The sequence below is a fragment of the Misgurnus anguillicaudatus genome, chromosome 9, assembly GCF_027580225.2.
Source record: "Misgurnus anguillicaudatus chromosome 9, ASM2758022v2, whole genome shotgun sequence".
NCBI lineage: Eukaryota > Metazoa > Chordata > Actinopteri > Cypriniformes > Cobitidae > Misgurnus > Misgurnus anguillicaudatus.
Genome location: NC_073345.2, coordinates 24,072,956 through 24,098,719, shown reverse-complemented (window position 1 = coordinate 24,098,719; position 25,764 = coordinate 24,072,956). Strand labels below are relative to the sequence as shown.

General features: G+C 40.0%; 1 protein-coding gene and 1 long non-coding RNA gene across 4 annotated transcripts in view; both read left to right on the top strand.

Moving 5' to 3' along the window:
- The first annotated feature begins 1,653 nt into the window (after positions 1 to 1,653).
- tsc1b (TSC complex subunit 1b) lies at positions 1,654 to 24,722 on the top strand. 3 transcript variants are annotated; one of them, XM_055179485.2, is made up of 22 exons: positions 1,654 to 1,739; positions 3,365 to 3,610; positions 3,759 to 3,862; positions 4,075 to 4,227; positions 4,322 to 4,466; positions 4,998 to 5,152; positions 5,329 to 5,402; positions 5,502 to 5,680; positions 7,207 to 7,325; positions 10,638 to 10,803; positions 12,508 to 12,626; positions 12,770 to 12,851; positions 12,947 to 13,042; positions 13,223 to 13,808; positions 16,457 to 16,500; positions 17,820 to 17,986; positions 18,263 to 18,445; positions 19,541 to 19,651; positions 19,780 to 19,902; positions 19,990 to 20,177; positions 21,907 to 22,080; positions 22,274 to 24,722. In XM_055179485.2, exons 2-22 carry the CDS (start codon positions 3,502 to 3,504, stop codon positions 22,848 to 22,850), a joined length of 3,654 nt encoding a protein of 1,217 aa, XP_055035460.2. In that variant the 5' UTR covers positions 1,654 to 1,739; positions 3,365 to 3,501; the 3' UTR covers positions 22,851 to 24,722. The 3 variants fall into 3 exon arrangements, with proteins under 3 accessions (XP_055035460.2, XP_055035461.2, XP_055035459.2); XM_055179486.2 differs by having other exon boundaries at positions 3,332 to 3,610; positions 12,511 to 12,626; XM_055179484.2 differs by having other exon boundaries at positions 3,332 to 3,610.
- Positions 24,723 to 25,131: 409 nt separating this feature from the next.
- Positions 25,132 to 25,764, top strand: part of LOC141366232 (uncharacterized) — a 59,885-nt gene continuing 59,252 nt past the window's right edge. Inside the window, exon 1 of the long non-coding RNA XR_012371334.1 lies at positions 25,132 to 25,433. This is a non-coding gene — a long non-coding RNA (uncharacterized lncRNA). The remainder of the gene's footprint in view (positions 25,434 to 25,764) is intronic.

The following is a 25,764-nucleotide window of genomic DNA, read 5'->3' as shown; positions in this document are numbered from 1 at the left end:
TTTACTGCTGTACTTTTTCAAAGATATAATTTAACTTTGTTCAAATGACCATGTATTTCAGGAGTCAAATATGTGTTAGGCATATTCAACCATTAATTATGTGTTTTTGACTACAGTCCACAATAGCAAATCAATAATCCGTATTCCGTAAACAACTAACAGTACAATATTTCTTTCAGTGTCTCTGTATGAGCAGAGTGGCGCAGCGGAAGCGTGCTGGGCCCATAACCCAGAGGTCGATGGATCGAAACCATCCTCTGCTAGCTTTATTTAAGGTTGTTGCTTGGCCATTGACGTGAACTAATAACGTAAAAGTCACCGGTTCAGACACCATGTTTTGTTGTTTGTTTACAATATACTTAACTATACTTCAAAAGCTGTAGAGTTAGATTGGTGATACAAATGTCATTAACAAAATCGCAGTGCAGCTGCACAACCGAAACGATACAGTGCAATGTAGTAGGTAGGATTTTAATATAGAATTTTCGCCAGCAAGTAAAACAAAGCAATTTCCGTGTAATTGAATGTTGTAAAATATACATGTGGTATTTGAAAAAATAGACAAATTTGAGAGATGTGCATAGATGTGTTACCATGATACACCACTAGAGGGAGGTCTGCACAACAAAACAGTCTAATAGAAACAACTCAAAATTAATCAATGCTCTTGATATTCTGCATCTCTAACAGGAACAAATGGCGAAGTCAGGGTATTTATGTATTTAAATAAATAAATAATAAATAAACTTTATGTTCATCATTATTGTATGACCAGTGCACAATACACATATACCACAGTTATAACTGATAGCGCAAGTAAAGTAACTGACAACTATAAACCTACACTAAAAGATAAGCGTGTCCAATCCAGCAAAAGAGACGGTATTTACTACATATCTTTTTTTAAACTTTTACTTGAGTCTTAAAAAAGAGAAAATAATTTTGAACGATCAAATCCTGAACTGCCCTTTGAGGAAAAATTATGTTTCCCATATTTAAAATAATATATTATAATCAATTGTAGTATGTAGTTTATTACAGCAATTGCTACACTTTGTAATGTATAGTATTCTATAGTTTTTTACTAGAATTAATTGATAAACTAGTAGTAATGTTTAATATTTACAATGGTAAGGTTAAAAAACACTATAGTATCTATGCATTTACTACAGTTTACTATGGTAATTACAAAGTATAGCCTACTACATAATTTTTGGGTATATTGAAATTATTTAGCATAACGTTCCAGAATATGTTTCTTTAACTTTATAGTTTATTTTTAATATATAGGCTTGATATTTACTTATTAAGGTACCCCTGCTCTAATACTTAGTATACAGTTTTAACTGAATTTTGATTTGTTAAATTTTCTTTATCTGCTTTTGCTGGTGAGATTCAGCGTTTGCGCTTACCACCTGAGTCACGCGAAAACCGCATAACAGCGCACTGCATCCCTCCACCATACAGAAAAACAATCCAGGGCCTAACTGCAGAATTCCTTTAGAACTTTCATGCTTAAACATGAATCACGTTGCAATTCATAATATTTAAAAAGTATTATTGTAAATAACTGTTGATGTTATTCATGTCTTTTGTCAGTGTCCTGTTAAATTACACAAGCTTGTTTTTGAGCGCTCGGGGATTATTTCTCCTGCACAGTTGCGGATGGTGACCACGCTGAGAGGGGTTGTGAGGTGTTCAAGATGGCGGCGCCCTGTGGAGTGCAGTTGCTCTAACAGGTAAACAGGTTTATTAAACGCTGCATATTAAAGTGATATGTTTACATTATGTGCAGTGACAGTCGAAATAATAGATTTAATCGCTTCTCAGTGTTTAACGTGTCTGTCAGGCGTAATTTTTTATTTGCTCTGAGCATGTCGGTGAGGCTCTGGGACTGTCAGTGAAATAATAGTCCTCATTGATTCATACAGTTCCGAAATTAATCTCATCAAATCTTTACATGCATTTGAATGAGTTAGCGGAGAAAGCTTAAATGCACGGGTTTATATTAAATTTGACTGGCGCATTTTTTCGAGAAGCACCCGTAGATTCTGGCCATTGTTCTCGCGAGCTGTTTACGCCAGTGGTCATTTCAACACAGAGAGCTGCTGTCAGTTCACGCTGCCTAAACCACAAGACAAACACGCTAATAACAAACATCTACACAAATATGCTCGGGTTATAATTTCGGACAGTGCATGGTCTGCATATGTATATTTTGCATTACGCTTATTTACGCATTTGACAAACGCTTTTATAAAAAACTATGATAAACTATGCATTTGTATCACAATGTGTTCCGGGGATCGAACTCGTTATCTTTGGGTTCCCAACGCAATGCTAATAAAGCTACAGAAGCAAATATTTGCCGTGCTCTTCTGTGTTATTGTATTTTTTATTAATGATTTATGCTAGAAACGCTTATGAAGCATTTAACAGTATTTACCTAACAGTTAGTAAATCTAATTCACATAAGTGTCTACTGATAAATCCTTTGATGGGTTTAATCTCTATAATTAATGTTTAGATTTCACGCCAGATTGAGAGAATGGTTTAAGACCCAGAAGGCAGTCCTGCTTTGCAGCAGCAAAATATAAAGGCAATTTTATTGAACTTATAACTTGTATTGTTAACAGCTCATCTTATGCCAGGCACAACCCTAGTTTGTGATGATGTCATCCAGCACTTGATGAAGATATTGTTTTCTCCTGAGTGTTATGCAGTCTCTTAGGTTGTGGGTTATGATGATGATTAATCAATGTAGTTCTTTGTTTCTGCCGTGCGGAGTAACTTGACATCACGTCACCCTTCCCTAGATGCTTCTCAAGTTATGCTTGTGCTTAGTGTTTTATAACATCTGTTTCTTTGGTTAATATCTGGAACGGTCTTCAGCAAGGACACAGGGTCCCCACCAGCTGTTCATCTGCATGCCTGTGTGTCCACAACATGAGATGTTAGTGACTCACGTTACTCGATAGCATAAGCTGGTTAGGATGCACAGTAGGTTGAGACTGAAATCTTTGAAAGTTTGAAAGTGCCAGGTCAATTTTGTTCAATGCTAAGAAAGACTTCTGTCTCTGTCTGGCCTGTTACTTGCCTTAATAGTGAACATGAGAATGGACTGTTATGGGGAAATGTGCCACTGTTAGCTTGCTACTTGCGCTATTGCAATAACTGCAACCCGCATGATTACGGCTGATGTGATTATAATGGTGTCATCATTCTGTAAATATTTCCAAGCACTCTGCAGCGTTCTTCTCGCTCCACATTGGAAGGTTTACTTAGGAAAGGCAGGAACCACATGATGTACTAATAAACATTTCATCAACAGAGGCGTTTCCAGATGAGTGAATGTCTTTTGCAGTGGTGCCTGGAGACGGGATCGACGGCCGCCCAGGGACACCTCCAGGCTGGATGCCGTGAGAGTGACGTCTGAGAGCCGCACCCTAGTCCGTTTTAGAGACACCCGCCACCAGTCTCTCCCCTGCTGTCCAGACCATCATGTCCAGGGAGCAGCTGAACGTGGGGGATCTCCTCCCACTACTGGAGACCTCTGACCTCCGCCAGCTGGATGAGATCAAAGGCCTTATCAATGAACACCTCAACACAGGTCGGATTGAACTGTCCTATACATTAAACAGAGGCAGCCACAGTAATGTTCGGATTTTGTGTTTAATTGACCAATTATTACTTTTTTGACTTGTTGCTAGCTCCCTGCATTTTCTTATGATGTGTTGACGTTGGTTCATGTTTTGCAGATCGAGGGTCCGTGCTACTGAATGGTTTGGTGGATTATTTCCTGGAGACTAACTCCGCACAGGCAGTGCACATCCTGTCCTCAGTGAGAGAGCCACATGATAAGGTAACTGACGAGACTTATGCTACCTACATATAAAAAATTATATATATGTACGCATCAGGCCAAATGATCAGAGCATGTCAATGCATCTTTAAGTATTTCCATTTTCATTCATTAATATTTAATAAACGTCTATGAGAGCGAAACATTTCGTCAACAGTTGTTTGTCTGGTTTATTTGAATATGACTGTGCTGTTGTTTTTTCCTCCACTCAGCACCTTTTTGATAAAATGAATGAATGCATGGGTAAAGCCCAGTGTCGCTTGCCCACGCTCACTTTACTGGGGCACGTCATTCGTAAGCAGCCATCTTGGATCCACAAGATCGCTCGCTATCCGCTGCTGCTATCTCTCCTCAAATGCCTCAAGGTAAGTCAATAAAATGTTATCCTGTGTGTCGCACATATGTGTCGTTGGTGTTTAATACTATAGTATAAACATGTTGATTTTCTTTGTTTTACAGACAGACACAGATGTTGTGGTTTTGATTACTGGGGTCTTGGTGCTTATCACTCTTTTACCCATGATTCCCCAAGCTGGCAAGCAGCACCTTTATGAGTTCTTCGATGTGTTTGGCCGTCTGGCCTCCTGGAACCTGAGAAGCCCGGGTGAGAGGTTTGAACAGAAATGGTCCTCACATTTAAAGGTGCAGTGTGTAAATTTTAGTGGCATCTAGTGGTGAGGTTGCGAATTGCAACCAACAGCTCAGTCCACTGCTCACCCCTCGCTTTTGAAATGCATAGAGAAGCTACGGTAGCCGCCACCGGAAAAAAACGTCATTGACTGAGACAACTTAGCAAAAAAGTTTGTCCGTTAAGGGCTTCTGTAGAAACATGGCGGCACAAAATGGCGACTTCCACATAAGGGGACCCTCTGTGTGTATGTAGATAAAAACGTCTCATTCTAAGGTAATAAACACATAACGGGTCATTATAAAAAGGTCTTTATACACCCCTGATAATATAGTTTTGTATATTATTTTGCATTTCTGTCAAGAGATCCTTTTAAAAATTACACACTGCACCTTTAATGTGACCGTGTGCTGTCTCAGATTTATTATTCATTTAAACCCCCAATATCAGTTTTATGTCTCTAAAGCTCTAACAAAACTCTAGACACTAACTAGTGTTGTTCATCAGGACACATGCCAGAGGTTTATCTCATCCACTTGCACGCCAGCGTCTACGCACTCTTCCATCGGCTTTATGGGATGTACCCCTGCAATTTTGTGTCCTACCTTCGCTCTCATTACAGCATGAAGGAGAACATGGACACCTTTGAAGAGGTGGTCAAGGTAAGCTGTCTTTGAACTGTAAAATATGGTCGCAAACCACAAAAAAACAATAAAATCTTCTGTTCTACTAATGCAATACTGGTGGTTAATGTTTTATTGATGACATAATTTATTTACATGCCACTTTTGCTGATAAAAATAAAGTTAATCATGTGTGTATATTGTCTTTGTTTTAGCCAATGCTGGAGCATGTAAGAATACACCCAGAGCTAGTAACCGGAACCAAGGACCATGAGTTGGATCCCAGCAGGTGAGACTTCATAAACCATGTCAGGAAATGACAACCATAAATAAATATTAGCACTTAATAACAGCCCCATTTTTATTTTGCTTTTTTGTTTGTTAACAGGTGGAAGAAGTTTGAGACCCATGACATTGTCATTGAGTGCGCCAAAGTCTCTCTGGACCCAAAAGAGGCATCCTGTGAAGAGGGCTATGCCACCATGCCAGAGCATTTCTGTGGCCATTTACAGCAACGTCCGGGTGAAAGCACTGCCAGTCCGTACGCTGACTTTCACAGTAGCTATGGTAAACCTTCTCAAACTTTTTTATGTGTTGGGTTGGGTGATGTAGCCCAGTGGTTAAAGATCTGGGGTCTCATTTATAAAGCGTGCGTACACACAAAACGGGTCTGGAAACCTGTGTACGCCAGTTACTACGCAAAGGTTGTGATCTATAAAAACAAACTTGATTGGAGAATGGGCTTGCAGGGTGGGATCTGAGGAAGATTCATGTACGCACACTTGCATGTGATCTGTGATTTTTATAAAGGGAACATTGCTTTGTTTTATAAGTCTTATTATTTTTTGGGGTATGCCATTTTTGGCATTTGTGCGTACGTAGACTTTTAGTAAGGATCCTATGCACAGTTTTATAAATGAGACCCCTGAACAGGTAACCAAAACATTGTAGGTTTGAATTGTGCATAACTATGACCATTGTGAGTATGATAGCTCCTAATGCTACCTACACACCAAATGCCTAGCATCACGTTGCTTGCTCTAGATTACTCGCGGGATTTAACTTTGTGTCATGCAAATTTTTCGCTTGAGTTGAATATTTTCAACTTGCGCGAAGGCGTGTTTGAGGCGAATAGCGTGTGTTTTTGCGGTAATCGCGCCAGCCTATTCGCGTCATTCGAATCACCCCGCGCAAGGACGCGTCTGATCCATCTTTGCATTGACTTTGTATGTAATCGACTCGTGCAAATTGTTGAACTCGTGTTTGGTGTGTATGCCCCATTAGACGTTGTTTATATAATAAATTAATTTTGGATATGTTTACCTCTTTCGCCGCCATTGACAGAGAAAACGCTTCCCTGCCAATGACGAGTATTTCCGGCTTTCCGCAATACCGCTATTATCCACCAGGTGGCAACTTTTTAAACCTGGAAGTATTGCCCTATGGCAAGCGGCTGCATGTCCGTGTCTGTTTTAAAGATTGCTCTGAATGGGATCTCTATGAAAAGTCCGTCACAAAAATGGAATTATCTCTGCTTTTTGCTCAAAATGTGGTGTTTTTGCAATATTCGAAAGCTATTTTCAAAAGAACTACTGAAGGTAGGATGAAACTGTTTTTTTTGTTTGAAAGCAGAGGGTCTCTTCTTTTATTTGGTATATTGTATGTTTATATATTTAAAGAGAAACATTTTCTGGAAGGCATAAAACTTTTGTGTAAATCATGAAAAACGCTGGCGCTGGCTGGCATTTAGTAGCAATATGCTAAAATAGATTATTGCTTGGCAATCATAAATAATTTGATCTTTTCTTTTTGTTAAACAATAGCATCCTTTTCATTGTAAATCTTCCAACTACGAATCAGCAAATATCAAGGCAACAATTAAAAATTAATGTACAGCTATGAACTGCATAGGATTAAAAGTTAAACTGCTTAAAAACAAGTTAACTTATAAAAACAGTGCAGAAACGACAGGCTTACTTTTTAATACAAAGACATTTAATCTGTTTTCAGTCAGTGCAATAGTCGAAAGTTTGCCTCTGTTTTTCAGTGAAAGTGGCAGGATGTTTATTTTGGATCTTTTTTTACCCTTGCAGGAAGTTCTTCCTCGACTCATTTCTCCACCCCTCGTCAGCCTGCCGTCCCTCCTCTGCCCCTGTCCACTTTCTCAGGGACTCAGCCCCCCTATCGCAGTCCCACTGGGACCCGTCGGCAGGTAAGACTCATATCAAGAGACTTCTGATTTTTCTAAATGGTGACAAATTTGTGTGTTTTTGGATGAAGTGCAACAGGCTGTATCAGTATAAGGTGAATCCACTGAATCAGTGTTCTTCATACAAACTGATCTGGGCTTGCACACTCACTCACACAGCAGCACCAGTGAAGCAACCAGAGTCTGTTTCCCTCCACCCCCTTGTTGTTTGTCAGTTAGTCAGCTGTTGTCTGTAAATCACCCATCCCCTTTCCTTTCCACACCAGAGCCCCCCTTATCCCCCCATGAATCATGTCGTTGTCCTCCAGGCAGGCTGAGGAGCAGAGAGGAAGGAGGGGAGAGGTGTTGAGTCATTCCGGTGGGTGTACAGGGCTTTAAAAAGAGAAAAACATGCCATCTTTTAGCTGACGCAGAAACGGTCACCTTGGCAACGGGAATGACGCTTTGAATTTTTTCTCTGAACTGTTGCCTCATACAGTCAGGAGCTTTTCGGCCCACCCCAGGCTAAAAACACGCAGTCAGCCGTGTGTTTGTGTTTCAGTGAGGCACACATCTATGCAAATCAGATGTAAATATTAGGGTGCCTGGTTTAGATTTATCAAGCCAAGCAGTTTGGTAAATACTGTATGCTGCTGTTGGGGGTGCACATGCTTGAAATTTGAGGATAACCGATATTTGTGATTGGCTTCTTGCAATCTGAAAACCAATATTTATTTTTAGAGATCCTTATACAAGTATTTTTTACATGCTGCACCCAGATGCTCTACACACTAACATTAAAGGAATAGTCCATTTTCTTAAAAGAAAAATCCAGATAATTTACTCACCACCATGTCATCCAAAATGTTGATGTCTTTCTCTGTTCAGTCCAGAAGAAATTATGTTTTTTGAGGAAAACATTGCAGGATTTTTTTCATTTTAATGGACTTTAATGGACACCAACACTTAACACTTAACTAAACACGTAACAGTTTTTTTCAACAGAGTTTCAAAGGACTATAAACGATCCCAAACGAGGCATTAGGGTCTTGTCTGGCGAGACGATTGTCATTTTTGACAAGAAAAATTAAAAATATGCACTTTTAAACGACAACTTCTCGTCTAGATCTAATGTCTTTGTGTCAGTTTATTGTTTACAATGGTCCGCAAATGTGCGTTTTATATATGTAACACGTGACCTCCCTACGCTGGACCCGAACCTAGACGAATAGTTGTGGTTTAAAAGTGCATATTTTTTGTCAAAAATGACAATTGTTTCGCTAGATTAGACCCTTATGCCTCGTTTGGGATCGTTTATAGTCCTTTGAAACTCTGTTGAAAAAAAACTGTTACGTGTTAAGTTAAGTGTTGAGTGTTGGTGTCCATTAAAGTTCATTAAATGAGAAAAATCCTGCAATGTTTTCCTCAAAAAACATAATTTCTTCTCGACTGAACAAAGAAAGACATCAACATTTTGGATGACATGGTGGTGAGTAAATTATCTTTCTTTTAAGAAAATTGACTATTCCTTTAAACATAAAATATTAACATTAAAGGGCACATATTATCCAAAATACACTTTTACAAGGTGTTTGGACATGAATGTGTGTTGGCAGTGTGTGAACACCCTCTCCTTTTTTTAATCTCCATTGAACCAAAGCAGTCTCATTAGACATGCTTTTTGATTCTCTTATTAACTCTTTCCCCATCAGTGTTTTTTTTTAAGTTACCAGCCAGCAAAAGCATTTTTATGATTTTTTACAAAAGTTGAATGCCTTCCAGAAAACATACAATATATCAAATAAAAGAACAGACCCTTTGCTTTAAAAACAAGTTTCATCCTATCTTCATCTCTTTTCTTTTTATCACCTCTCAAATATGGGTAGATTTCTTTAAAAATACCAAATTTTGAGCAAAAATATAATAAAAAAATATAAAAAATGTAAGTTGGGTAAGAGCGCCACCTGGTTGATAATAGCGGAAATAAGGATTTTCATAAAAACTCGTCATTGGCCGGGAAAGCGTTAATGTGATGTCACACAAACAAAGCCCCACCCAGGGCCACCGACTGACTGGTTAATTAATACGCAAAAGCTTTTCTAAATGTATTTGTTAGCACGCTATAGCGCTAATGTGGCTAAAGATACTATTGTCTCAGACTGTATTCACAAGAATCAGAGCTATTTTTAACTGAAAGCGCTCACTGTCTGTTTGTAAGGGAGTGAGGGCAGTAGCTCATTTGCATTTAAAGGTACAGTACTTTGCAAAAGTCTTAGGCCACCATGCCAGAATTAGATATGTCGTTTTTGCAATGTTTTAGTGATCGTATTTAATTGTTTCTCAGTCTCTTTAATAGAATACATCCAGAAAATACAGGAAATGTGTATATAGTATTAAAAACTGTTTTAAAATGTGTTAGGGTTAGGGTTAGGGATGTGTCAAGGTTTTAGAGTAAACTCCCCTTCCACTTGAGCAATAGCAGGAAACTGCAGGATCCCTTAAACCTAAATAAATTTAAATCCTAATTTCTAATTTTAAAGAAATTAGTCTTTTTACTTCATTCTGCTCAAACACGCTCAAGATGTGTTTAGTGCCAAAAGAGGTCACACTAAACACCGACGATGCCTAAAGAAGACGTTTAGTCCTGAAACTATTTTTTTTTACATATTTTCTGTTTGTATCTTAATAAAATGGATTGAAAAAAATATGGATGGACATTAAAACTTCTAAAACAACAAGTCTGGTGGTGGTGGCCAAGTTTTGCACAGTACTGTACATACATGAAAACAGCGCTTTTTTGCTCCAACCCCAATAGGGGCATTTTGGACATGCTTTAACAAATGATGAGTGGGGTATTTTGAGCTGAGACATCACAGACACATTCTAGGCACATCTGAGACTTATATTACTTTTTGTAAAAATGGGCATAATATGTGCCCTTTAATCGAAATGTCTAGAAACGGGTGTATATGCAGTTTTCATGTCACACACTCACTGTTGAAAACAAACAGCTGAAAAGAGTAATGTTTGGGTATTAAGCAATAGTACACATGATAGTATGATGCATTTTCTCTGTCATGTCACATGTTTGTAATATAATGATTATTCGAGCATTCAACTTTAATTTCATCTGTACTTATCTTTTGTGTATATGAGCTATAATGTTTGTGTGTTCTGTGGGAAAACCAAACAAATACATATTGAATATTTAATAACTGGGATGAAGAGAATGTTTATTTGTTTACCCATGTCTCAGTACATGGTGCTAAAGAGAAATGTAAAAGTCACTTCTTTGCATAAGCAGTCGAGAAACTCTCATTGTTTGTTTATTTTTAGAACTCCAGCTGTGAATTTAATGCTGCATATGGCGGTAAAGATTCCCTCTGGAGCCCCTCCTCACAGTGTGGCATGGCCACGCCTCCTTCCTCTCGTGGGATGTCGCCGAACCCGGAACTGTCCCAGAGTGCCTCTCACCTACCCAGCCGCCTCTACAGTACACCTGGTGACTATATTACCTTGGAGTTTACTACACATTGTTTACGTTTGAAGCAGAATTTAAAGGCGCTCTAAGCGAATCTGTGTGACGTTACTTTTTGTTGATGTTTGAACTGTTTTCAAACAAACGGAGCGTAGCTAACTCCTCCCCCTCCCTTCCGTGCTTTCATGAACGCGCCCAATCCCCACCCCCAAATCCTTGTTGTTGTTTATTGGCTGGAACACTTTGTTATCGTTTCTGGTGGTAGGTTTGGCCAATTTGTTTATATTGCAGTTTGTGAAGCCTAGGCTGTCTACAGAGATCGCGTTTTTTTACAGTTTGATTAGCGGACAGGCAGCAAGCAGATAGTGAGGAGATGTTTGCTGTATGTAACAAAAAATGTTTTATGGTCTAGAGCGCATGAATTCGCTTAGAGCACCTTTAAAGGATTAGTTCATTTTCTTAAATAAAAATTTAGATAATTTACTCACCACCATGTCACCCAAAATGTTGATGTCTTTCTTTGTTCAGTCGAGAAGAAATTATGTTTTTTTAAGGAAAATTTTCGGGAAGATTTTTCTCATTTTAATGGACTTTAATGGACCCCAACACTTAACAGTTTTAATGCAGTTTCAACGCAGCTTCAAAGGACTCTAAACGATCTCAAACGAGGCATAAGTGTCTTATCTAGTGAAACAATTGTCATTTTTGCTTAGAAAAATAAAAAATATGCCCTTTTAAACCACAACTTCTCGTCTTCCTCTGGCTGTGTGACAAGGCAGCGCCACCTCACGTAATTGCGTAATGTCGTGGAAAGGTCACGTGTTACATATTTGAAACGCACATTTGCGGACGATTTTAAGCAATAAACTGACACAAAGACATTAATTAGTATCATTCGACATACAACAACGTCGGAACGGTCCTCTTTCTCCACACTTGTTAACACTGGGGTGTAGTTTCGCATACGTCCTCCGTGACCTCTTGACACGATGGCATATTGCGTGGGGTCGCGCTGGCGCGTCGCGTGACCGGGGGAAGTTGTTGTGGTTTGGGAGTGCATATTTTTTCTTTTTCTTGCCAGGATGCCAATCATTCCACTGGATGGGACCCTTATGCCTCGTTTGGGATCGTTTAGAGTCCTTTGAAACTGCAATGTTGGACTGCATTGAGTGTTGGGGTCCATTGAAGTCCATTAAAATTGGAAGGGTCCTGGAATGTTTTCCTCAAAGAACTAAATTTCTTCTCGACTGAACGGAAAGGGACATCAGCATTGTGGATGACATGGTGGTGAGTAAATTATCTGAATTTTTTAAAGAAAATGGATTAATCCTTTAAGAAACTACAAAGCAGGGATGGATTTTTGACTGTGAACTGCATTGTCTGTCGTGATGTTCTCACTCTCGTGTTGTTGCAAACCTGTATGGATGTCTTGGTACTAATGAAGATGAAGAAAGATATTTTAAGGAATGTTTGTAAGCAAATCGATCACGAACCCCCTATCACTTGCATAGCAGGAGAAAGAATGCTATGGAAGTGAATGGGGCTCATGAACAAATATTCCTTCAAATATCTTCCTTTGTGTTAATCAGAACAAAGACATTTATACAGGTGTGTATCAACACGAGAGTGGGTAAATGATGAGAGAATTTTCATTTTTGGGTACACTGTCTCTTTAATGTACATCTATAAAAAAGTATATAGTTGATACATAGAGACTTTAATTAAAAGCAGGTGGAAAAGGCACTCCATCCTCCAGCACACCCGCGACCGCCTCGCCTCCTCCCAGCCTCTCAGATGAGTTTCCCCCCATGTTGTCGCATCGCAGCACTGCCAGCCCGCCATGCAAGGTAATCGAGTGGAGGTTGCCCTCCTGTGCTGAGCTGTAACCTTCTCTTAAGCCTTTAAAGTTCAAACTGCCAATCTGTTCTGAGATCAGTGCGATCTTGTATAGTTTGACTCTAGACTGTTTTAACTGATGTGTGCCCTTTAGGATACTAGACCTTTAGACCACAACAAACCTGCCCTGGTCAGGCAGGAACCAATCAGAGAGTCTGAAGTGATCAATCACAAAGGTAAGTCCCTTCAGTCAGTGTTATGATGCACAGCAGGAGTTGGGAAATGATATGGACCGTTATTAGGACTAAATCTTTTGTCCTGTCTGACACAGAGGGCAGAAGTGAGAAAATGCCCATGACGCTGACCGAGCTCTCGGTCTACATGAAGGAACAGGAGCAGATGAGGATTGAAAAGGAGAGGGAGGATGGTAAGATCTAGATCAGGAGTACCTTCTTTTAAACGGCTTTCTGCTTGCTTTGTTTGCTTGCTGGATTAGTCACAGATGTCTCACAAGCATGCAGGCTAAAAGATTAAAACAAATGGCTACTGGAGATTAACAAAAACATGTGGGAGTGACTTATACATTTTTATCCATAATTTTTTTCAGCTGCCATCACAGAGGAGCTTCAGAAACTCACTGAGGACAAGCGTGATGTAGCTGCTCTCCGTGGCTTTGACTCTCCCTTCTTCAGCACCACAGAGACCCTAACCGGAGCCCAGGAAAAACCCGCACACTATTCAGTCCTGGGCGGCTCGATCAGAGACCCTCATAATGCCATCTCCACACCCGATAAATCCGAGACCCGAGACAAAGGCAGGGTCAGCAGAGGCACATCCCAGGAGCATCCTTGGTCCTTCCAACCAGTGTTCACGCCTATCGAGCATCGGAGTCCCTCTGCGTTAGAGGACGAATCCCTAAAATTTGGCTTGTGCTCCCCGAGTCCGTGCAAACCTCCGCCGGTGCCGTACGAGGCCCTGTTTGACATGGCCCTGCCCCGGACGGCATTTTTGTTTGTGGAGAGAAAGACCTCAGAGATTGTGCAACAAGTAGCTTTAGAGAGGTGCCAGAGAGGTGATGTGTTAAAGCATGGGGAGGAGGACGGTATGGAGGGGGTCATGTCTCCTTCTCCTTTGGAGGTGCTGGACCGCCTTGTGCAGCAGGGTGCTGACTCCCATGATAAAGTGCTGAAGAGGTAAGGTTTTTCCTTTTTGAATAAAATGTTAAAGAAATTGCATCTCTGAACATGCCTGGTTGTAAAAGAGCTTGTAGGTTTGAACACAGCAGATATGTAGACATTTGGGAAGGCTTTTTTTGACACCCAAAACACCCACGAAACCACATTGCGACATGCTAACAACCACTCCAAACACCCTAAAAATGTACTAGTGTTTTGCATGGCGAAGCAATTTATGATTTAAGCTCAACTGGTAAAGCATTACATTAGCAGTGGATCAGCAGTCATGGGTTCGATTCCAGGAAACACACATGCATGCATCTGTGAAAATATAACCTTAAATGATTAGTCCATTTTCTTAAAAAAATCCAGATAATTTACTCACCACCATGTCATCCAAAACGTTGATGCCTTTCTTTGTTCAGTCGAGAAGAAATTATGTTTTTTGAGGAAAACATTCCAGGATTTTTCTCATTTTAATGGACTTTAATGGACCCCAACACTTAACAGTTTTAAAGGAATATTCCATTTTCTTAAAAGAAAAATCCAGATAATTTACTCACCACCATGTCATCCAAAATGTTGATGTCTTTCTTTGTTCAGTCGAGAAGAAATTATGTTTTTTGAAGAAAACATTGCAGGATTTTTCTCATTTTAATGGACTTTAATAGACACCAAAAATTAATACTTAACTCAACACTTAACAGTTTTTTTCAACGGAGTTTCAAGGGACTGTAAACAATCCCAAATGAGGCATAAGGGTCTTATCTAGCAAAACGATTGTCATTTTTGACAAGAAAAATAAAAAATATGCTCTTTTAAACCACAACGTTTCGTCTAGGTCCGGTCCAGCGCGACCTAACGTAAATGCCTAGTGACGTAGGGAGGTCACGTGTTACATATATATAAAACGCACATTTGCGGACCATTGTAAACAATAAACTGACACAAAGACATTAATTAGTATCAGTTGACATACAACAACGTAGGAACAGTCCTCTTTCTCAAGACTTGTAAACACTGGGGCGGAGTTTCGCGTTTGTCTTCTGTGACCTCTTGACGTGATGACGTATTGCGTGGGGTCACGCTAGCGCATCACAACCGGATTTAGACGAGAAGTTGTGCTTTGAGGGTGTATATTTGTTGTTTTTCTTGTCAAAAATGACAGTCGTTTTGCTAGGTGGGACCCTTGTGCCTCGTTTGGGATCGTTTGTAGTCCTTTGAGACTCTGTTGAGGGAGACTGGTGAGTGTTGAGTTGAGTATTGATTGTTGGTGTCTATTGGAGTCCATTAAAACGAGAAAAATCCTGCAATGCCCTCCTCAAAAAACATAACTTCCCCTCGACTGAACAAAGAAAGACATCAACATTTTGGATGACATGTTGGTGAGTGGGTTGTCTGGATTTTTCTTTTGGGAAGATGGAATATTCCTTTAATGCGGTTTAAAGTTGCAGTTTCAAAAGACTCTAAATGATCCCAAACGAGGCATAAGGGTCTTATCTAGCGAAACGATTGTTATTTTTGACAAGAAAAATCAAAAATATGCACTTTTGGACCACAAACTTCTCGTCTGTATCCGGTCCTGTGACGCGCCAGCGCGACCTCACGCAATATGTCATCACGTCAAGAGGTCACGGATGACGTATGCGAAACTCCGCCCCAGTGTTTACAAGTGTGGAGAAAGAGGACCGTTCCGACATTGTTGTATGTCAAACGATACTATTTAATGTCTTTGTGTCAGTTTATTGTTTAAAATGGTCCGCAAATGTGCATTTCATATATGTTCCACGTAACCTTTTGACGGCATTGCGCAGTTACGTGGGGTCGCGCTGGTGCGTCACAGCACTGGAGATAGACGAGAAGTTGTGGTTTGGAGGTGCATATTTTTTATTTTTCTTGCCAAGGGTGGCAGTCGTTTCGCTAGATGGGACTCTTGTGCTTTATTTGGGGTCGTTTGGAGTCCGTTGAAACTGCAATTTTAAACTGCATTAAAACTGTTAAGTGTCCATTAAAATGAGAAAAATCCTGGAATGTTTTCCTGGAAAAACATAATTTCTTCTCGACAAAACAAAGAAAGACATCAACATTTTGGATGACATTGTGGTGAGTAAATTATCTGTTTTTTTTTTTTTTGAGAAAATGGACTAATCCTTTAATATTGACAGAGTAAAACAGGTTAAAAATTAAAATAAATGCAAATTCAAATTAATCTTACGATTAATTGTTGAACTTTTAGCCTGGATTTCACACGCAGGGTCATGTATAAGTTTGCTAAAGTTTGACTGCTGGTCTTATTCTGAGGTAATTTTAGCAGAACCGGGTCAGACCAGTTGCAGATGTGCACTGAAACAACCATCTGCATTGTACTGTCTCGCATCCACTGCGACGCAAATCAGTCAATAGGAAAACAGGAGAGCCAGTGTTAAACGAATACAATCAGAGCTCTCTCTGTTTCGCTCTCTCTCTCACTCCTCCCTACCCTACAGCATACACAGGCCTTATGAGAAGACACATAATTGAGTGGAGTTACTGGGTTCAAATGCATTTAGGTGGGCTTTAGCTCTCGTCTTCTGCCAGAAAAGCACTGTGTCCAAAATTATTGTCACATAGTCACTGACCTTTGTTCCTCAACACTGTTTTTCCTTTTCTGTAACAATCGCTCTCAGATTACCCCTGCCAAGCAAGTCAGCTGATTGGACACACTTTGGAGGTAAACAGAATTGCACAGACACACTTTTGCTACTTCTGAAATAGCAGTGCTTTCAAATGCAAAGGTGAACTAAGTTTAAATGGGTAAAATACAGCTACACTTATGTTTACAGTGATGTGCACTCCAATCACAGCAGTGGTTTTGAAAAAGCTATTTTAATCTGCATAAGGGGGGCCCTTCTGCCTGGAAAATCACATGACCAGCCGAATGCTATTCACTTTATTTTAGTTTCTCTTATGGCACTTTTCCGTTGCGTAGTACCCCATGGGTTGGGTCGGGTCGGCTTGGCTTATTTGGGGGGCTTTTCCACTGGGTACAGTACGTGGTACCCAATGGCGCTTTTCCGTTGAATAGTACCCCATGGTTTTGTTTGGCTCAGGTCGGGTCAGCTCCCCTCACTTTGGCTTGGTTAGGTTTTCCATCGAGTTTAGTAACACTTCAGAGTGGGAGGGATTATAGGCGTGTCATTATATTTGCTCTGCCTACTGCTGTGACATCATACAAGTGAGAGAGTTGTTCTACATTCCCATACATTCATTAATTTCTCAGTCCGCCACCAAATTAAAATTGACCACCATGAATAGATGTTGCACATTGCGTTTTTCACTACCTCTGTGTCACAGTACAAACACCTGTGGCGTCAGTCAACGCTCTCCGCCGAGCCTCATTTAATTTGCATTTAACGTTACGCATATATGCAGACGTGCGCGATCATGAATGTGCCGCCACAAACTGCAAGTCTGGAAAAGAAAATTTTATGGTGTTCTTGATTCACAACCTGTGGATGTTTTTCATCACTAAAAGGGAGTTTGGGAACTTACAGTTGACAACAGGTTTACTCGAGACAACGCTAGCTAGCATGAGGGTAAAGCTAATCTTTACATTATAGCGATGACGCTAGAAGTGACGATTCCTTTAGACCAATCAGTGATCTACAGTGTTTTCACATCACATTTTGGTATCAGCTCGGGTCCCTTGGAATTCCGACAGAGGTGGTACTACAAAAAAGTATCGGGTACTACGTACTGCACCCAGTGGAAAAGCCCCCAAAAGTAAGCTGATCCAAACCAAACCATGGGGGTACTATGCAATGGAAAAGCGCCACAATACTTTTTTAGTACCACTTCGAGCTGAGTTGAGCTAATACTAAAACGTGACGTGAAAACACTGTAGATCACTGATTTGTCTGAATATTGCCATAGACACTGGACTAGTGTTAAGAAACAAACAAACAAACAAACAATATTTTTGGGTTCTCTCTCATACTCTCTGTCCTTGATTTCCTGTGGTCTTCATCATCTGCTCTTGCTCCTCTTCAGGTTCTGTTCCTCTGGATGAGTTGCATACACTGCGTAGTCAGCTGCTGCTCTTACACAACCAGCTGCTGTACGAGCGATATAAACGAGAGCAGCACGCCGTACGTAACCGCCGTTTGCTCCGCCGCATCATCAACGCCACCACCCTCGAGGAGCAGAACAATGCAATGGTAAATAGTAACAACCACCCGATAAACATTTGTACTGAACACAAGTACTAGTAACCAGCACTGGCCATCTAAAATTAGACAATGATGGTATTTTAAAGGAATAGTCGCAAATATGAAAATATATGTTTACCATACCATCCCAGGTTTATGACTTTTCAGATGACTTAACTATTCTGTTCATTTGGCCCAACCTATTTATTTTCCAGGTGTTAATTTTTGTTGACCACTAGAAGTCATCAGAGAGTTGATTTCACGTCTGTATATTTGTTTCTGCAGAAGGACCAGCTGAACCTGCAAAGTGTTGACATCATGTCCCTGAGAGAGAGCTTGCAGGTGGAGCAGCAGAGATACAGGCAGCTGTGGGATGACAGAGAAACGGTAGTGACGCGTCTGCACGGCCAGATACGCCAACTACAGCAGGCCAGAGATGATTACTACACCAAAAACCAAGAGTTACAGGTACTTCACACACACCTATTAAAGTAGATACAAGTAAAGGATAATGTATAACAGACGGCTGTCTCTACATTATGCGGCTATTTGCCTCATAAGTAAGGGAAGTAACATTAAATATTGATTTGAAAATTGAAATATTTTAGTTGCAAATTTTTAATGAATGCAGACCTTTCCGCGAGTTAAACCTGGTTACTTTCGGTTTAAAGGGACACTCCACTTTTTGAGAAAATATTTTCCAGCTCCACTAGAGTTAAACAGGCGCAATGATATTACGCAGTGCCCGAAAATATTCCCTGGCCATTGAAAGTTACTAAGGGGATTATTTTTGGCTGCTGCGTAATATCATTGCCCGTCCTGCAGCCATGTCCTTGATTATTACGGCAGAATGAGAGAATAGTTCCTAGACATATCTACCTAGAAAATCACAACTTTTAATTTTCCGTCGATCTTAGTACATAATGTGACTCTTAACTACAGAAGAGTCAAGCTTTAAATATGAAAAATATCCAAACTCTTTGGTTGTTTTTGGCGCGATGCTAGTGGTCTAATCAGATTCGGTGGATTGTGCTAAGCTATGCTAAAAGTGGTACAGCAAGACCAGGAGATCGGCTGAATGGATTCCAAAACGGTAAAAATCAAATATTTAACTAGGAGAGCTGGAAATGAGAATATTTTCTAAAATAAAGTGTAGTGTCCCTTCAAATATAAAACGTTCAAATGTCACAAACACACTATTTGGTTTAGTCATTTGTAAATATAATGTCAAATACTGTGGCAAGAAAAAGTATGTCTAAATGATTTGCAGCATCCAGGTTACCAGTTATTAGTTTTAAGCAGTTGTTATCTGGAAATAACAAACTGGCCAATCAGAATCAAGTATTCCAATGAGTTGTGTAATAATGAAATGTATCTACTAGATTATGAATGAAAAAGTAACAAAAATGTTAACTTCCTGTGCATAGACTCCACCAGCACAGGTTCTTGTGAAAACAAATAATTTTAATGTAAATCTTAATTTAACCGTACATTTTTACTATGGTATACAGACTTTAGAAACGAAAATAATATTTTAACACGCATCTGCAACCCTCCAATCAGAGTAAGCTACAAGAAAGCCAGAAGCGAATAGGTGAGATGGAGGCGGAGCTTCAGAGGGCAAACAATGAGGTGTGCCAAACCGGGCACCAGCTGAACCAGCTCACTGCAAAGGTAAAGAAAATTCACCTGCCGAGTTGAACAAAAACATTTTATGATCAGCTTTAAAAAAAACTGTTACAAATGACAATATAAAATCTTAAGCATTGATTATGTGGCACGATTTGTCTCCTTGTTTTCAGTTGTCATCGAGTGAAAGTGTTCAGCAGCAGCTCAGCTTTCTGAACAAGCAGCTGTTGCTGTTGGGTGAAGCTCATAAACTGTGTGTCCAGGAGCTGCAGCAGGCTGGACCAGACACCAGCAAGGTAGATGTCACATCAGAAGTACAAACAGCCTAGCGTCTTATTTTTCTCAAGTAAGCCCAGTGTTCTTCTCTGACATCTCTTTAGCAGGAGGTGCAGATGCTCCAGACATCGTGGGGAAAGGACACGGAGCGTCTGAAGCAGAATCTGTTATTCCAGAACCAAAAGTTGGACGCTGCTCAGCAGAGAGTTGCCGAGCTGGAGACGCTGCTCTCGAAGAAAGAGCATCTGGTTGCAGAGCAAAAGAAGTTTCTAGAGGATGTAAAGGTTCAGGCCAGGTACTGTATAAGAACTTGTAATCGGTTTCATAAAGATTGAGTGCAATTAAGCCTTTATTTAGTTTTTGTGGTAGATCGATAATGAGATAAAATGTGATTTATGTGAATGTAATCAAAGTTCCTTTTAGGAATTCGGCCACTTGTTGGCCATGTTTGCAACTCCTCCAGGCTGTTATTTCAGTCATGAATTACAAATGTCCTACAGTATCTACTTTAAAAGTGTAAAGACTGATATCTCTCAAATCACGTGCTAATATTGTAGTATGGTTTCTGGAAACCTAAAACTTCCATTCAGTTATTATTTATGTTATGATTTAAGGACTCCTTGTATAAAGACAGTGACTTATAAATTCAAGTACAGAGTAATATTAAAGGAAAACACCACCGTTTTTCAATATTTTACTATGTTCTTACCTAAACTCTATGAATTAATGCATATCTATATTTTTTCAATGCGTGCACTTAATCTTTGTACAGCGCGTTGTGAATGTGTTAGCATTTAGCCTAGCCCCATTCATTCCTTAGGATCCAAATAGGGATGAATTTAGAAGCCACCAAACACTTCCATGTTTCCCCTATTTAATGTTTGTTACACGACAAGAGTAGTTACACGATTAAGTATAGTGGCACAAAAATAAAACAGGGCGATTTTTTTTTAAGAGGATAAAAATGAGAACTGTATTGTATGGCGGAAGAGCATCTCGGCGCGCAGTAACATGATCACTCCTGACTACTCCCCCTCTCGCACAAACTTCCTTCAATATTACCCGAGGTCGAAGTGCTGCAAACCAAGTGCTCTTCCGCCAAACAATACAGTTCTCATTTCTATGCGCTTAAAAAATCGCCACGTTTTATTTTGTGCCATCATACTTACTCGTGTAACTACTCATGTGGCAGTCTTTAAATGGGGAAAACATTGAAGTGTTTGGTGGCTTCCGGGTTCATCCCTGTTTGGATCCTAAGGAATGAATGGGGCTTAGCTAAATGCTAACACATTAATGACGCACTGTACAAAGATTAAGTGCATGCATTGAAAAAAATAGGTATGTATTGATTTGTCTGGGTTTAGGTAAGAACATAGTAAAATATCAAAAGAACTGTGGTGTTTTCCTTTAATTAACATTGTGTACTTATTGTAGGAATAGGGTTTGGTTTAGTTGCACATAATTATGCATAATTTAAAGTTATTGCTATAGAAAGTACATATAACATGTAATGTTACCTTATTATTTTTAATAATCACCAAAAAAAATAAATTTTCTGACGTTTAATAACACTCATTACAAGTTGGTTATAAATGCTGTATAGTGCTATTTTGTTGTATTGAACACCAAAAACATTTTAAGTATTCACATTAATCTTTACAAAGAATGGCAGTTTGTAAGTATTCATGGGCTGTACGAATTACGAAGTACGAATTATTAACACAATCAAACAATTACAGGCGAGGTGCATGATTTTTGAAAAACACTTTGGAAAAGGGAGTCAGGCCGAGTACCAAAACATACTTGTAGCCAATCAGCAGTAAGGGGCGTGTCTACTAACCGACATCATTGCCTGGGTTGTGTATGTGTGGGGCGGGTCTATCAGAAGAAGGTCCAGATTCTATTGGGGTAGGGGCGTGTTTGTTTAGGTGATTTCAAATGTCAACATTGACTTCCAGAGATCATGCCCCCCACCTTTATAGTATCCATTTTTTTTTTATCAAATCTTCCTGTTTTCTTGTCAGAGGTGAGCTGCAGGCATCTGAGAGCAGGTACCAGACCCAGAGACGGATAGCACTGGCCCTACAGGCTGAACTTTTGCAGCTGTACAGCAGGCTGGAGATGGAGAAATCTTCTAGCACTGATTCAGTCTCAACAGCAGAGGGCGCCGCTGCTCCTCGCAGTTCTACAGAGCCCAGGTATGACCTAACACTATTGGATCACTCAAAAATTATTACTTTTAAGTTTATATCTTCATATTTATACCATATATGTGCCATGTATTTGTTTGTGCGTTGCTGATTATTGTACTTTTTGTGCCCATTTTCCCCCTCATCTTATTTTTACATAAACAAACACTTCTGCACTTCTAATAGTGTTCTGTTTTTTCAGTGTCATAGTGGTGGACCGGCCAGTGAAAACAGCCACCAAGGAGGAGGGCAAATCTCCACACGGCAACGGCAGCACTTTATCGCCAGGGCAGCCTAAATCCAGTCCATCCGCAGCCAACTCTGTAAATGGGAGTCGAGACACTCCCCCACCTGTCCTTGTGGAACCACCCCCTCACCGTCCTCATTCTCCACTGGGGCCTCCAGGACCCCTGGTCCATCCCGGGGCACCGCTCACTGTAGGCTCATACCCCAGTGCCAAAAGCTTTCTGGGCATGCGGGCAAGGGAGCTGTTTCGCAACAAAAGCGAGAGCCAATGCGATGAGGACGAAGCTCCTCCTCCCCGTCTCACTGGCCTATCGCAGGGCCTGAAGACTGAGCTTTGCGTGGAACCGACAGGGAAGACCACGTCAAGCGCTCCTGGGTCCACCTCTGCACAGAGCTTCACTCTCATCACATCTGCTAAAGAACCCAACCCTGGTTCTAAGCGAGACACATTCGACTCAAGGTGCCCGGAGCGGCCCAGGCAGCAACCGCTAAGGATCATGGACTACAATGAAGGTCACCAGGGGAGCAGCTAAATGGTTGGATAGGCTGGATGGTGCAAATTTAGATATTAGAGTGTAAGGCAAGACTCAATTTCAATTTTCAGTGTTATTTGTCCTATTTCCTCAAGCCGACAACAGGATTTGGAGCCGGTAAATCTTTCCTAAAACTGGAAGCGGGATGAATGTGGTTTCAGAGATGGTCACACAAATTTAAATTTAGCCCATAACTGTTACAACTACATCTATTATTTTTGCTAATTTATCAGCGTTCTCACCATTGCAAGTGAAGCTGTAAGTTTATGATAATAGAAGCAATATAATATGAGTTGTAGTGATTGTACCGTCCTTACACCCTTATAGGTCAACTGCACAGAGCGCAAGTATGTGAACCCGGTCGTTTTGCGCCGAGCAGGAGTCAGTGTTTCTTTTTTATACCGTCAGGTTTTAACCTAGACTTTCAAGCGCTAATACAGTATCATGTTTATCATTTTTTTGGATGTAATGTGTGTGTGTGTGTGTGTGTGTGTATGTGGTAGCCTACCAATGGCATATAAGTAAGGCCTGTATCCCAGATTTAAGGCTAAGACTAGTCCTGGGTTAAATTGCACTGTATGTTGTTTAATTGAAAATCCCTTTGGGTCTAATCTGGGTGTAACAGTGGGCTTTGTGCCTAGCTGCACTGCTTCCTGGGCTTCGGCCGGCTCCTTGTTTCCTGTCTGCCATTGTTGGATAGGCTGATTAATCCAGGTGTGTCTGATTGTTGTTGTTGTGATTACTGAGGTCGGGCACACCTGGATTGACCAGTTTGTCCGGTGGTGGCGGACGGGGGGCGGGGAGCTGGCTGGGGTTCGGGAGGTGGTGCAGCTGGGCATAAAGCCTATTGGATTATAAATGTTACAGCCAAAACAAAAAGAAGGTCCGGGATGTTTAGAGAAGTTTCTTATATGAATAGAATTTTTATAATTATTTATTTTTGTCCTCTCTTCCCATTTGTGATTTGCAGCTTTGGAAAGAGAATCGCAGTTAATCACCACTGCTTTTAAAAGTCCAGTTGAATTATTTAGACATCGCCATCGAAGTGTTTCCCTCTCTCCATAATCTCTATATGAAATCTAGATAGTGGCCATTATCAAGCTTTACCCCAATAGTCAGATTTATAAAAGTTCAATACTCATCTTAGGTTTTAAGGCCAGTTATCATAATTAACATTTCAGTAGTTAATAATTCAGTACAATAAAACTAAAAATGAACTGGTTGAAAAATATATAATACATATCTTTGTTGTGCTAATTGTACCACATTTTGGCAGAATGATGACTTGCCAGCTTTGGTGACCTTTGTATTTTACCCTCTCACTTTAGTGTACTACATTCATTTGAATGTTATTACTAATTTTGCCTTTTGTGTGCCAAATACCTAAGACGTTGTTATGTATGTACCGTAAAATGTAAAGTTCTTTATCAATTAGCTTATTTTTTGGAAAGTGAGGACATTATTTGTTAAAGTTTTGCTCCACTGGAAGCGAGTAGACTGTAGCAATGGCAACTTTTCAACGTAATTTCCACAAGACGGCAAAGTCTGCGGTAATAATTAATGAAGAAGAAATTGTTACCAAATCCTGTTGTCCCCTTGAAATCTATGCTGTTCCTTCTGCCTTGCTATCTAGAGCATGTGTAACAATCCTCTTTTAATGCCAACAACAAGAACTATGACTTAACAAGACACAAGGTACAATCAGTATGAAATGAAAGGAACGTATGAATTGAAGCTCCTTTGATGGAGATGAAAGTTCTGGGGTTTGTTGTGGAGGGAAGGCGGGGTCGCTTTGGATAAGGGTCTTAAAGCAGTTGCTTGTGTTAACTGTGAATGACAAAAATAAAATCATCTTCAATGTTTTGCACTACAGATTTGGGTTGTCTTGATTATTTTTCTCCTTGATTATTATCGCTTTGATGTCTGGAATGAAAATAAAGCAATTTGAGGCCTGCAAGCAATGCTCCCAGAAAAAAAAACATCTTTCCTTGGTTGTTACTACCTGCACTGATGACGTGTTGCTAATTTAGGCGAGTAATGCTTGTCCACATGTTAACTACATTGTTGTGCATTTATATCACACTTAAAACGTATGTATCTTATTACATTGGGTGCTAATCCCATTCTCAAAGCAAACTTCTCATTTTCTTTGCTTCAGGTTTGTGAAATGCTTGTTTCATGTGAAAGTTTTAAGACGGCACTGTATTTTAACATTTCACATTGTCACCTGGTGGTGGACATTTATCCCAAATTGTTTATTTTTCCAAAAAGCACTGATGAAGCATATTTTGGCATCACATCTTGCTAGTTTTCTAATGTCGATCCTATCAGCGGACACTAGAGGGCAATGTTGCACCGAATCATTGCGTATCAATCACCAAGCGCAGCGAATCTCAATTTGATTTGTTCGAATTCACGCGACGCTGCGCAGTCGGATCAACGTATGGCGTCAGGTATCGCGAGAGCCATTCTAAAGAACAGATTTCAAATCGCTCTCGCGATACCTAATAATCATACGCCAATCGGTTTACGCAGTGCCTACCTAAAAAAGTCTCTCCTGTTTATCACAGCTCAAATCTAAAGGTTAGTACGTATCTTTGTACGGGTCAAACGACACTTTAAAACAGAAAATTACAAAAATGAAAAATACATTAAAACGTACATTGCTGTAGCATTCAGCCTATGTACTATTTGACGTTGTATTTATTTTTACAGATTACTACAGTTATTTACCTAAGATATTATATTACTTTCGCATAATTTTGGTCTCTAAAGACCGTGGTCCAACTGCTATATTGCTTAAGTTGATAAACCGACCAAATACTTTATATTTTATTTAGAGAGATAAACATACAGCGCAATGATTCACCGCGCGCCTCGTTTAAATTCAGCGGCGGGGTGAAACACGACGCGG

Coding starts and splice junctions, on each gene's coding strand:
- tsc1b (XM_055179485.2), top strand. CDS start 3,502: ATGTCCAGGGAGCAGCTGAACGTGGGGGATCTCCTCCCACTACTGGAG. Junction 10,804..12,507: donor CCGCCTCTACAGTACACCTG/GTGACTATATTA, acceptor TTTAATTAAAAG/CAGGTGGAAAAGGCACTCCA. Junction 18,446..19,540: donor CCAAAAACCAAGAGTTACAG/GTACTTCACACA, acceptor CCCTCCAATCAG/AGTAAGCTACAAGAAAGCCA.